Source organism: Lissotriton helveticus, chromosome 7, assembly GCF_964261635.1.
Source record: "Lissotriton helveticus chromosome 7, aLisHel1.1, whole genome shotgun sequence".
Taxonomy (NCBI): domain Eukaryota; kingdom Metazoa; phylum Chordata; class Amphibia; order Caudata; family Salamandridae; genus Lissotriton; species Lissotriton helveticus.
In genome coordinates this window covers 1,715,930,090-1,715,944,342 of record NC_136068.1, presented here as the reverse complement: position 1 = coordinate 1,715,944,342, position 14,253 = coordinate 1,715,930,090, and the positions used below count along the sequence as shown (strand labels likewise).

Genomic DNA, 14,253 nt, shown 5'->3' with positions numbered 1-14,253 from the left:
AACTCATACCAGAAATGCAAGCAGCACGCACATACAGTGACGAGCACGCTCATAAGCCTGGGGTTCTCCATCCATTGGAAGAAGTCATCAATGGAGCCGGATCAAGTGAAGATCTTCCTGGGAGCACAGATCAACACCTTACAGGGCAAGGTGTTCCCCAGCGAGAAGAGGGCGAGGGCGCTGGTGAAGGAAACTCGCCTCTACCGGAAGGGACAAGCTCGGACAGTGAGGACTGCGAGCAAGATCATGGGGATGATGGCATCATGCATCCACCTGGTACCGAATGTACGTCTACACATGAGACCCATTCAAGAATGGCTACAGGAGCAATGGTCACAAGCTACAGGTAGTTGGGAGGATCTAGTGGTTGTAACGCACGCAGTGCAGAAGGAGATGACATGGTGGACCATGGAGAACATAACAAGGGGAAAGCCTCTAACGCCCCCAACGCCTACAGTGACCATCACCACAGACGCATCCCTGAAGGGTTGGGGCGCTCACATGGAGGAGCTCAAGGTGAGGGGACTGTGGACGCCAGCAGAGGCGACAAAGCACATCAATTACCTAGAATTGAAGACAATCTTCCTTGCACTGAAAGCTTTCCAGACAAGACTGTACAAACACAAGGTGCTGCTACAGACAGACAACACCACCGCGATGTTCTACATCAACAAGCAGGGGGGCACACATTCAGCCCCGCTTTCATCGCTGGCGCAGGAGATATGGAGATGGGCCATCCCCCTCAAAATAGACCTGCTAGCCATACACCTACCAGGGAAGGACAACATACAAGCAGATTGGCTCAGCAGACAGACATCGGCATCCCACGAGTGGGGATCTCAATGCTGAGGAGACAAGGCGGCTGTTCGACAGATGGGGAACACCATCAGTGGACCTGTTTGCCACACGCCAGAATGCAAAATGCCAAAACTTCGCATCCAGACAGCCCGAGGAGAGGTCACTGGGGAATGCCCTATGGATAGATTGGTCCGGGACATTTGCTTACGCCTTTCCTTTGATACCACTGATGCACAGAGTGCTGAGCAAGTGCAGAGCGAGCAACATGACCCTGATACTGGTCGCGCCACAGTGGGCCAGACAGACATAGTACTCGCAGATCATGGAGATGACACAGTGTGCACCCCACAGATTCGGCAAGAGGAAATACCTACTCTCCTTGCAGAACGGAGAGGTGCTACACCCAGAGCCAGAGAGCCTGAGCCTGGTAGCGTGGCTCCTGAGGACATAGAGTTTGCACATTTGAAATTGCCAGAAAGCACCCTGAGGCACGGAGGCCCAGCACTCTGAAGTGCTACGTTGCGAAGTGGAAAAGATTCACAATGTGGTGCAGGAAAGAAAGACTTCACAATAAAATGAAGGACTCCACAGTGCTAAAGTACCTGACACACTTGCTGGAGAAGAACCTTAGCTCATCCTCGTTAAGAGTTCACTTGGCAGCGATAGTCACCTACACAAGGGGCGAAACGTGCAGGAGTTTCTTCACATCACAGGTGGTGAAGAGATTCCTAGAAGGAGCGAAAAGGATCGCACCACCCAAGCGGGTGCCGCCACCGGCATGGAACTTGAACATAGTCCTAACGGAACTCATGAAGGAACCCTTTGAACCACTTCACAAGGCCTCCCTAAAGATGCTAACTATGAAAACAGCTTTCCTGGTTGCAATAACGTCCTTACAAAGAGTAAGCGAGCTTCAGGCGCTGACTCTACAAGAACCCTACATACAAATACACAATGATAGGGTTGTGATGAGGACTGACCCACACTTCATGCCAAAGGTGGTATCCAAATTCCACATGAGCCAGTCTATACAGATACCGAGTTTTTTCCAAAAACCAACAACTAGAGCAGAGCGAGCCCTGCACACCCTGGACGCCAGAAGGGCGGTCATGCACTACATTGAGAGGACGAAGGGACACAGGAAGACAAAACAGTTCTTTGTGTCTTTCGCAAACAGTTTCATGGGAAAGGCAGTAACCAAAATGACTGTTGCACGATGGATCGCACAGACAATTCAACTCTGCCACAAACGTGCAGGACAAGAGCTAGCAGAGGGGACACGTGCCCACTCCACTAGGAAAAAGGGTGCTACAATAGCTTTCCTAGCTAACACACCCATACAGGACATATACCTGGCGGCAACATGGGCTTCGGTGCACACGTTCACGAAGCACTACTGTGTGGATATACAGATGAACAAGGAAGCACAAGTCGGACAAAAGGTGCTCAAGCACATATTCAATAACCAACGCTCATCTTCCACCCAGCCGCCACAGAGATGAGAAACCGCTACAGAATCTATGCACAGCATAGTGAATCCAGAAAGATTCACGCTGCAAAACGAATAGTTTTCTACCTGTCTGTGTAGTTTTGCAGCTTGAAGATCTTTCTGGATTCACTAGCGAACCCACCCACCTCCGCCAGAAAGATGAGGCTGGAGAGAGAAGGTGGATAAAAAAAAAAAGGAAAAGGTGAAAGGACTTGAAAGTACAAAGCGGTAAAATATCACCTAAATAGGACATTGCCATTACTTCGGAAACGAAAGAAACACGGAAAAAAAGAACCCGAAGATGGCGCCCAAGAGTGGGAGCTTCCGCAGGAAGCATGCCGACGTCACCGGAAATACACCCAGGAGGTGTGACGCCGACGCCCACCTGGGCTACGAAAAAAAAAAAAGAAGACTACGAATCCGGACCCAACCACTCAAGACCGCGGAATAATGCACAGCATAGTGAATCCAGAAAGATCTTCAAGCTGCAAAACTACACCGACCGGTAAGAAAAGTATTCGTTCTATCTTTGTGTAAAACACAATCCTACATTGCTTGCTCCCTTTTACATACATAGGAAGTGTGACCTAGACACTAATAACAGCAAATAGGCCTGCTACCTTTTTTTACTAGTAAAACTGCAGTGGCCACTCACCCCTGGCATAAGTGCCAAAGCACCTGTTGCACTAATGGTTGTGATGGGCCTGGCCCTTTAAAAAAAAGAAAAAGAAAAAATACATATACCACCCCCTGTTCCCCAGTGGTATCTTACTGAGAAAGCTGTCTGTCCATTTGTAAACAGATAATAATAATAATAATAATCCACATTGTAAAGCGCACAATCACCCGTAAGGGTCTCTAGGCGCTGGGGGCCGTCGGGAAGATTAAGCGAGCTATTGCCCAGAGTCACATGGTGCTGGGCTAACCTGCCGCCGGAGCCGGGGATCGAACCCTGATCCCCAGATTCCAGCGTCAGTCGCCCTGGCCGCGGCGCCACACTACTCCCATGATGAGTCCCCACATCTTCTTGATGCTACTTGCTCATTTTCGTTCTCCTCTGGACCATTACTCTGAGGCCCCATGGGGTTTGGAGGATCTTGGCTCTGCATCTTAATGCAACCTCGCCAATAGTCTCAACACCCCATCAGGGTTACAAGTGCTATATAAATGCAAACTTTTTTTTATTTTCCTTTTCTACCCCTCCCCAACTCGTCTCAATCCAAATAACTGACTAACATATCCACCACTAAAATTACTCATGTTTTACCATACTAATTCAACACTAATCCTGATGTGTTCCAGAGTAGCGTGCTACTTGGCGCTTCAAAATCCCATCCGGGGTAGCAAGCGCTATATAAATACATTCCTCTTTCCCTGTTCTATCCTGCCACCTAACCTTCTCTACCCAAATAACTGAATAACATATCCACTACTCCAATTACTTCATATTTTACTATACTAATTTTCAACACTAATCCTTTATGGGTTCCAGAGTGGCGTGCTACTTGACAGAAAAGCGCTTCAACACCCATCCGGGGTAACAAGTGCAATATGAATGCAAACCATTCTTCCTCTTTTATTCCTCCGCTATCCTTCTCACCCCAAATAACTGACTAAATATCCACCACCAAAATTACTTCATATTTCACCATATTAATTCACCACTAATCCTTTATGGGCTTCCTGAATAGAGTGCATCAGCAAGCGCTATATAAATATAAACCTTTTTCCTCCTCTATCCTTCTGCTATCATTCCAAATAACTGACTAACCTATCCACCACTTAAAATGTGCTTGCATGTTTCACTATACTAATTCAACACTAATCCTCTATGGGTCCCGGAGTAGCCTGCTACTCGCCGAAAAAGCACTTTGATTCCTCGTCAGGGGTGGTAAGTGCTATATATAAATGCAATTACAATACAATACGCCACCATGTCTCAAACATGGAAGAAGACTTCTCTTAAAGACCTGGGCCTGCCAGTGACGGCGAGGACCAGGGAATGGCAGCAAGGTCAACCTACGAGGGAGGGAGGGAGTGATCCGACATCGAAATCCTGAAAGGAGACTCAGAAACCACACACCCACTAGAAGGCGAGCGACGCAGGGAAGAAGACAGATAAGATAAAACACCATACAAATCCGTTGGAACCGAAGGGCCACGAAGGAAAGGCGCAACCAAAGGCAGCCCGGTGCCGAGTAAAAAGGCGACCTAAGGTGAGCCGCGATCTAAAGAACCTTACAGGACCCTACCAAGGAATACCAAAGAGGGAAAATGGCAGAAGACACCGAAAAAGGGAAAACGACTTGAGGCTGAGATGGCGATGCTCCTACAGAAGAAAAAGGAGTTTGACACACCACTCCCGAAAGTCCTGGTTACCGATCAGTTTCTTCGGTGGCTACTTTTTACAAAGATGCCGAAGGAGAAGAGGAGAACCTCCTTGATCCCTTTGCGAAGAAGATCCTGAAGACTACGAAGACGCTCCAGAAGAGGTGGGAGGGTCCAAACAATTCGGGGACACATGGAATGACTGACACCGAAAGTCCAGAAGAGGAAATATGCTGCTATATGTCGAAGGCATCCCCACCAGATAAGTCTTCTACAGCCAGCTGGTGCAAAGGGCACCCCTCGAAGAGGAAAAAGGAGACTTGTTTCCTGCTGGAAACACTGGCCCCTTTCAACAAGGGAACACAGTACTTGCCAATGCTACCAAGCATCCTAGACCAGGGCAAGGAAGCCTTTAAGAACCAGCCTCAAGCAAGGGCGTGACACCAAGGCTTGAGAAAGTACAAGGCCTCCAAGGGCACTAAATATATTCAGGGCAACACTGTGCCTGACTCCATCGTCACCACGGCCAGAAGAGCTAATGCACTCTCTAACACTGGTCCCCCTCCAGAAAAAGAAAGCAAGAGAATGGATATGGTGGGAAGAAAGGAAAAAGTGGCAGCAACACAATGGCGCATTGCTAACTCCAACGTTCTCCTGAACAGATCTGGACACCAGCAGTGGGACGACAGAGGAGCTCTTCACAAGCTCCCTGTGGAGGACCAAAAGAGAGGGAAATCTGTCCAAGAAGGCAGAAACATCACAAACACATGCCATAAATCTGCACTAGATGCAGCAGGCAAGTGTGCACAGGCACCACCCTAAGAAGACTGCTTGGCTTAGGATCTCAGGGTTCAAACAGGAGGTACAAACCTCCATCGTCAACAGGCCTTTCACAGGAGAGACACTATTTGGGAAGAAGGTATACTGATCCCTCCAACAAATCAAGAAGGACAATAAAACAGCCGGAGTGATGGGAGTCCTGCTGCAAAGAAGCACCTTCAAAAGAGGTGGGTTCAACTACCGAAAACCCACAGGAAGAGGTGCCACATTTGCTATCCTTGGCCAAATGCAACTGCTACAAGGCCAAGGGAACGGACAACAAACAGGTCAACAATCAGGATACCAAGGTTGGCAACAACAAACCAAGCAGCCCTTTCGAGGAAGAGGCAGGGGCAGAGGCCAGCCCTCTAGAGGAAGAGGAAATGGCTCAAATTAACTCCCAAATACAACAAGCTTCGAAAATCAAGAACTCATACAGTTAAATTTGGAAATAAAGGAACTACTGCAAAAACAAGCAATATAATTGGTACCCAAACAGGAGGTTTTCAAAGGGAACTATTCACCATACTGCCTAGTTCTCAAACTGGTTCAGGATTGGCCTGAGTGAGAGGTCTTAAGGTTCATAAACCAATTCATCGTAACACAACACTTCAGAGTGGTGATGCTACAAGAAATAATCCCCCAAATCCAAAGAGGAGATTACATGGCAACAATAGACCTCAAGGTTGCCTACTTACACATTCCTATGAACGAAAAACACAGAAAATACCTACGGTTCCTACACAGAGGAATGCACTATCAATTCAAGGTACTCCAAGTCTGCACCAAGGGTTTTCACCGAGTGCCTAGCTGTAGTGGCACACCTAAGAGAATGGATACAAGTTTAACCCTACCTGGACAACTAGCTGATAAGGGCAAGCGCTAGACAGATGTCTCAAACACACTCAAACAGCTATTCACACGCTGCAAAATCTAGTGTTCTCTATAAACCACAAGTAGTCATCCACAAAGCCAGAAAGAGAAAAGACTTTCCTAGGTGCTAGACTAAACTCAAGAAACACGCAGGCTTACCCGATGCAGAAGAGAATACAGGCAATAAAGCAAGAAACATCACTCTACCACAAGGGTCAGTCTCTGACAGTGAGGAGGGTCATCAAACGTATTGGCACGATGGCATCATGCATGCCACTTATTCCTCACGCCCGCCTACACATGCACCCATTTCAAGAATGGCGGATCAACAACTGGTCCCAAGCCACAGGGAGTTGGGAAGATCTAGTGGTTCGCACAGGCTGCAAGCAGAAATGCAATGGTGGGAATCCAACAACATAACACAAGGCAGACCTTTCAGGACCCCAAATCCTCCTGTGACAGTCACTACAGACGCATCCCTCAGCGCACCACAAACCGCTGAAAGCATGTGGTCAATAGAACAAACATGATTCCATGAACACATCAACTACTTAGAAATGAAAAAGGTGTTCCTAGCACTAAAAGCTTTCCAGAAACCCATTCAGGGGAAAACTGTGTTGATCCAAACCGACAACAGCACAACAATGTTCTACTTCAACAAACCGGGAGGTACGAAATCATTCACACTGAGCAAGTTAGCACAGTAAATCTGGCAATGGGCAGTATCCCAAGCGATCAATTTGCAAACAGTACATCTTACAGGAGTGGCCAACACAACAGCAGCTCATCTGAGAAGACAGAATAACTGTTCCCACAAATGGGAGTGGAACCACAAAGCCGTACAATACATATTCAATCTCTGGGGAACACAAGTGATAGACCTGTTTGCGACAATACAGAACAAGAAAAGCCAGTTCTTAACCTCTTAGCGTTTTTTTTTTTTTTAAAGTAACCTTGATTAGATTGGTATCCCTAAGAGGTTTATTAAACCATGGGCTGGAATTCTTAGTCCTGTCTCCCAATCGGCTAGGAGGGGCTAGCTGTATCACTGCGGATCGAACCCAGTTAGCAAAAACTTAGTGGGCCTGCAAAGGTGGGTACTGAATTTTCCAGAGTGTTAAGCAAGCCGTCTTGGGAAAACCTGGTGATAAGCCCAGACTTATCCATGGGAGCCGACTTTTTCTGATTTCCATGAGCAGTTGTGGCCCATCCAAATTGGATTAAGTGGTCAGTCCAAGTGAGAGGGAGTGGATCGACTTTACTTAAGATTTAGGTTTGAGAAATTTAGGTCAATAGAATGGCCACTGCTGTGCGTGAGGTAATGATGCTAGATCAGAAAGCCCCTGACTGACTGTTGGGATTCAGAGTTAGGCAGAAGCCAAAGGCTTCTACCGCTAGAATGTCCTTAACCAAGAAGGTAGTGCACAGAAACAGGTCTTTAAAAATAAATCCATGACCACATCTGCCATTGCAGCGGTCAACATTTCGAAACTTGTATCCTGCAGGAATGGGTGTTTCAAGGACAGGTTTAGAAGATGCTGACATCCAGGTTTCGGTAATCAAAAGGGCAGCTGGTCTCTTGTTGCAGAGAAGATCATAAATGCAGTCGGCATGTTTTGGCAGAGACTGTACATTAAGAAGGAGCGCCTTGGAGGGAGGTTCATTATGCATAGTACGGATGCTGTCATTTGATATACTAAAGGGGGTGGGGGGTGCCCTAGGCTTCCTGCCAAATTACAGGCGGTGAAGTAGCCACCTCTAAAGGTAATGGTTAACAAGAACAACGGATGGGTTTATTATGGGCAAGTAAATCCTCTTTGGAATACTTCAGACATACCTTAAGAGTGCAAAGGGGCATAGTGGCTGACGCTGAACACTTCTGCATCGGGCCCATTTAAATGCAGTGGTGAGCACCCAGCAGGGAGTAGGCTCCCCGCCCTCAAGCCGTGCTGGAATGGGGAGACAAAGTCGAGGTGGCGCGGTGGAATTACACCGGCACCGTGTAAAAGAGCGCTCCAAAAAGTAGTAGGCTAAGCCTGTGCAATAAAAGCAGTACATAAGACAGAAGTTTGCTTGGTCAAACACGACCCGAAAGAACCAATTCCCCGAAAAAAAAACGTATAATTCCCTCCGCACATAACTTTCCAGTTCAAACTAAAACACACTTCACCTTCCAACACTTTCCCAACAATAACATCCATGATCCAAAGAATTAACGCAACAGTTTAAAGATTGTATCACATTTCATTAAAAAGAGGAAGTCGCGAGGAGCAAAAAAGGTCTCTTCCCCCCTCTCTTACTACGAGTCCATGTGTTTGCACGAATGGTTGGAAGTAAAACATTATTCACTTTTTTATTTTTATCAAAGCGCTATGATGTGGCCCTGTTCACTGCGTTGCAGCCCCCCGCACATCCCCCACCTCCAGCCGTGCTACTGACAACACTTGTTTGATGCTTGTTTGATCAGTTTTGCTCATACATGTGGGATCTTGAGGACATGGTATTGCATACATTATATGCTGCAAATTAAAACTTTCAACTCTTTATGAAAAGTATTACTATGCAGCGTGCAAAGTATGTTCCTTCAACTGTTTGGCTACATATGCTGCACATGTCTCATTTAAGATGTCTTTCAGCTGCTGGGGAATTGCGTTGTGTTTATATTTTTACTGAATGGTTTTAAGTGAGTTCTGACCAGATGGTTTCTAAGATTCCATTTCTTACTAAGGACAAGCAGTGTGTTTTTCTTCTAGTTTAACTTCGAAGTTATCCAGAATGTGCCAGCATTTCTTCATTGTTTTCTGAATTGTGGCAGTATATTCACAAAACGTTGTGATACATTTTACCTAATTGGTTCTAACTTTTGATCTGGTTGTCGGAAGGTGTTCAGCATGGAGTGTTACGAGCTGTGTTTAGAAGGCTTTTTTGGGGCGTATTGTATTATCTGTTCCACAGTCTAAAAATGTGGTCATCTGTATATATCTGAAAACTGATTTTATCTCTGCTGTGTTGGATGGGGTTTTAATTGTTTGACATTTTTCGATTGAGCTAGTCATGAATCCTCTTAGGTTCAGATTGGCTTTTCCAGATTAGTGTACCCTTTTCATTTTTGCCATTGACTCTGTCTGGATGGTGACATTCCATGTCTTCTCCGAATCCGCCAGAACAGGGTTTGCGGATTCAGATGCAAAGCAGTATTCCTGGGTTCTCCCTCTTTAGAAACTATTCCGTATTCAAGGGTGATTTATTTTAGAGATCTATTTTTGCTAGTTTGAAAATAAGAAACCTGGAGTCTACGGGGTGTGGTGCAAACCCCCCCCCCCCCCTCCCCACCTTGCCTTATATTTTTGCTTAACCTCTTGCGCTAGGCCCTGTTGAATATTGGTGTAGGTAGCTTATATAGCCATCTTAGCTAGGATGTCCGTCATTTCATGGAATGCGTGCTTTTCAACTAAATTTATGGTGCACATTGCATCTTTTAAACACCCTCCTATTCTCTTACTTATCTATCTTTCGTTAGGACCTTTATCCAAGACTTCTTTGACTTGAGTCTAGATGTATTTCTTTGGGGTTTGTACGATTGGCTATTAAACTTAAACTTGAAGTAAAATCTTCAGATGGAAATCCTAGAGTCTCCTTTGTCCCAGGTGATTTCATGTGTAACATCTTTTCAATCATGTCATCTTCTAATGTTTATCAGCAGTCTGATTAAAAAAAAAAAAAAAAACAAACAAAAAAAAAACTTCTTCTCCTATGTGCTGGATCATACATGGTTTGACTTTCCGAAACCTGTTTTTGTGCCATGCAATGCAGTTTACCATGGTCAAAGGAGCAGTTAAGGGCCTTACTGATCACTTTTCTTTAAAATTCAGATGACTTTGTCTGGGTATCTACTGGTTGCATTTAAAATTCATGGTGGCAGGTCCAGAATTTACAAGCCTCGAGTGCTGCAACTAATGGGCTCAGTTTTAACAAATTCTAGCGACTGTTTTGCCAATGTATATGGATCGGGAACAAAACGGTACACCTTTTGTCAGCCTAATGTGCATTTGAACATACCTTCATTTTGTTCAACCGAAACCTCTCACTGGGGTGAAATGCACCAATAACACTAACTTTCAGATGAAGATCATATTTGAAAAAAGCAATCCAAGAAAAACAGTTTGTTGTTTGATCTTGATCTAGTGCATGGCTCCCTCCCTACGGAGTATCTAGCCACTTCGCTGCTCAGAAACTAAAGTGCTTTGGAGCATCCACATTTTTGGCTTCTTCTTAAAATTTGTGTAGTAAGGCAGTACAGATATGTAAAGGGAGTTTGTTCCAGTGAGGGGGTTGAATAGAAGAAAGATCTGCCACCAAACCTGGAGGTGCATAATCGAGGGATCTTCAAGAGCGCCTTGTTTGTGGCCCTTAACTGTCTGGAGGACTGATCATTAAGGAGTCTTGAATGAAGATTGCCAGGGAGGACCTTATTTAAAGCCCTGTCAGGCTAGAAGATGATCAGTTTCCTGATAGGCAACCAATGCAACTTTTTTTAGGAGAGGGGCTAAAGAGGAATGTGCGGGAGGTTTCATATCAGCTGTGCAGCTGTATTCTGCACAACCTAAATTTTTGCCAACAAAATGTCAGCTGCTACCAACCGTGCGTTCCCATAGTCCAGGTGATTGGTTAGAAGTGCCTGGACATGGATTTTCCTGGAGGTAGAAGGGAGCAAGGGAAAGGCTTTTTTTAAGATCCTAAATTGTGGCAAACCAAGTGCCACTGGTTGTATTGAATCTCTTTCATAGATAACATATATTCTAATTGTTCTCCGAATTTTTTTACCACTTGTTTAGGAGAAGGGCCTGGGCCAGGTTCAGTGGGCCAGCACTCAGCCGACCAAAGCTCATGTGCCTTACCAAATAACAATGTCTTCTCGCTATTTAGTTGGAGACAATTGATAGTTAACCAGTCTGTGATTCCCCTCATACAATTTCATAAACTGAGATTAAAGTTTTTCTGGATTTGGTCCAAAGGAGATGAGACGTTGGGTATCATCGGCTTATGATACTGTTCTTCCAATTTTGATTCATAAGGCACAATGTCTTTCTTAGTGTTTCTTACTAAAAACCAGTTAGTCAAGTTTTTTTTAAAATACAATATATTGTTTGCTACCCACTTGCATTTGGTTGTGTATGTGATCTCCAAATACTCAGTGTGACCACAAATATATACCTCCTACTACCCATGTTTGACCACTACTTTAGGTGTGCTTCTACTTTTAAATATAATTGTTCTGTCTCTGACCTTTTGTACACTGCTCTCGCTCTTGCTATCCAATCTTACCTCTCCACAGTATATAGGCTGTTGTCTTATAAATCTGAAATTATATCTGACATGTTAGACACTGGATTTACTCTTTTGTCCCATGACAAGATATATGAAGACTTGTGTGCGTGCCAAGGCTTGACTCCAATTTCTGCAAACATTGTATGTTAACGTTTTTGCCAGCATCCCAGCCAAAGGCAGTGGGTTTCTGCCTTTGGCTCCATTCAGTTGCTAAAAAGTAGTGGCTGTGTCAGTGGTTAAAAAGTATTGGTGCTTATTGGTACTGAGTTGGGTTGCCTCGGTGTACATGGCCCAGGTACAATGTTTTTTGGGACATTCCTATGCTTTTTAAGATTCTCTCAAGTCTCTGAATGTTTATCTTATTGCACCTTCGTTTCTTGTGAACAGGGGCCAAGAATTAAGCATGTTTGTAGACATGCCTCCGTAGCTTTGGGGCAGCCTCGGGCTTCATTGACAGAAGATGTACCACGGCTCAGCGCCTTACCTCTGCGCGACCGGGACATAATCGATCTACCTCTCCAGGTGAACGGTAAGTAATTCAAGGAAGGGTCAGTGGCTGAGTTGATGTGATTAACTAGGCACCTCTTCCATTTACTGTGGGGTCCATTTTTAATGCCTCGTGGCAAGGGGCATACAATGTAGAATCATTTCGTACTCTGTACAACTAATTCTTTGTCACAATAGGCCGTTGTCTACATAGTCCTCCTCTGTAAGATGGTACAGGACAATTGGGAATGATACCCTCAAAGGATTATTTAAATTAAAACGAAAAAGAGCTTGCCCACTGTGCCATGGCATAAGCTGCAGAATCAAGGGTCTATTACAATAGATCAGATAAAAATGATTAAGTGGTTACTTGTACGTGTATAGGGCAAACTTGGAGTTACTGGTTAACTGCTTGTAATCCTGAGCAGTGTGTGGACTGTGTAGTTGCTGTCATAGGACTGATTATAGATTCTCAAGGTGTGTGCTATCCTGCTCTATTTCCTTACATAACATTACAGTGCTTAATGTAGCACCGTAAAAGATGATTGATATTTGCTTATTCTCTAGACTGTGATAATTGTAACCAGGTCAGCTCCTACATCACTATACGAACTGTTGTGTTTGCAGACTTACATGGGATAGAGCCTACATGCCACATGATGCTGACAGCAGTTTTTAAAGGCTTAGCACCACACAAGCATTTAAGGCCTAACCAATTTTGCCTTCATCCAAAATAAAAGTACACAGTAGAAGAACAAAACAAACGCAATTTTGTGTGAGTTAGGGCAGCGTGTAATGAGGATTCAGGGTATGAATTCAGTACACTCCTTTGCTATATGAGCGAATTGTAATGCAATATTCTTCTGTTTTCCTCTGTCCAGAGAGCTCTTCAGGTTCTGAATCTGAGAGCATTGGCAGTCATCGAAAACCTAGGAAAGTGGCAGCAGCACCATCAGCTCGCACTGCTAGACCCATGGGTGGCAGAAAGAAATTACGACAAGGTCGCTGTAGCCGGTGCAAGGGCTGCCTCAATCCAGTCGACTGTGGAAAGTGTATCAACTGCTTGGACAAAACGAAGTTTGGAGGGCCCAACACAAAGAAACAATGCTGCGTGTATGTTTACTATTGGGGACAGCTTTCCTGATAACGTTGTTTAGCTGTGGATGTTTGGAGGGAGGGCAGGGAGCAAGGGTGGAAAGGTACTTGAGTGCTGGCATTGAGTGAAATGTCGGCAATTGTTCTAATTAGAATTAATTTGCTTTGCATTGCTGTCACCACTCTCCTCTTTCCACTCCCCCCTGCCTTATTCTTGCAGATTGTCGATGGGTGGGTTGCTCTGGCTCTGGGAGTATTTTTACAATTCTTTCTTTTTTTAGGCACCGGAGATGTGACCGAATTGTAGCTCGGAGGAATGCAAGACTAGCAATGAAAGGAGGTGAGATTTCTAACGGGACCGGGATGGTGTTGAGCAGCCAGGTTACCTTCCATAACTGACAGCAGTATATCCACATAGTATATCCCCCTTTGTGTGCTATATTTGTATATCCTACCAATCGGAGTGTTTCCTTGCCAATGATACGTTTCCTTGTCTGTGCCCGAATTTGTATTGCACTTAGTCTTATCCGTTTCAAGATCTGTGTTGATTCTCATTTTTTGCTTTCATTAGCTTTGCTTTATTTCATCTAGTCCCTCTGCTGACTTACGTTTTGTTACAGCCTTTATGTCCAGTGACCTACAGTGTAGACTGTAGTCTCCAGTGTGATTTTGTGTTATAGTCTACCTATACAGGCTGTGTCCACCACGCCTCACTGTTCTCTGCTGGCCCAAATGTGTCTCCTTCCGGTCCAGTTGAAATGTTATGTTGGATTTTTTTTTTTTTAGAGCATTTGTCAAATATAGCACCCAAATCATGGAGCAGAAATTAACTTGGTGACCAGTTTAGGTGGCATTCGAAAATGGGTACTAGGAGCCCTGAATTTTCTGGTTTGTGGATTCCTCACTTCTCCCACATTCGACTGTGCAGCTTTGGTTGTCTTTGTTATCTGTCATCTGAGTTGCTTCAAATCCTTTTTGTTTGGGTGGGGACAAATTGGTTAAGTTAGACAAGCGTCCTCATTCCTGAGACCTGAATG

At 44.9% G+C, this 14,253-nt stretch overlaps 1 protein-coding gene across 3 annotated transcripts in view; it reads left to right on the top strand.

Moving 5' to 3' along the window:
• The window catches only part of KMT2B (lysine methyltransferase 2B), a 1,130,837-nt gene that overhangs the window by 214,437 nt on the left and 902,147 nt on the right, over positions 1-14,253 (top strand). For all 3 annotated transcript variants that reach the window (XM_078655415.1, XM_078655416.1, XM_078655414.1), the window contains exons 4-6: positions 12,023-12,164; positions 13,003-13,234; positions 13,498-13,556. In XM_078655415.1, coding sequence (XP_078511541.1) covers positions 12,023-12,164; positions 13,003-13,234; positions 13,498-13,556 — 433 coding nt within the window. The remainder of the gene's footprint in view (positions 1-12,022; positions 12,165-13,002; positions 13,235-13,497; positions 13,557-14,253) is intronic.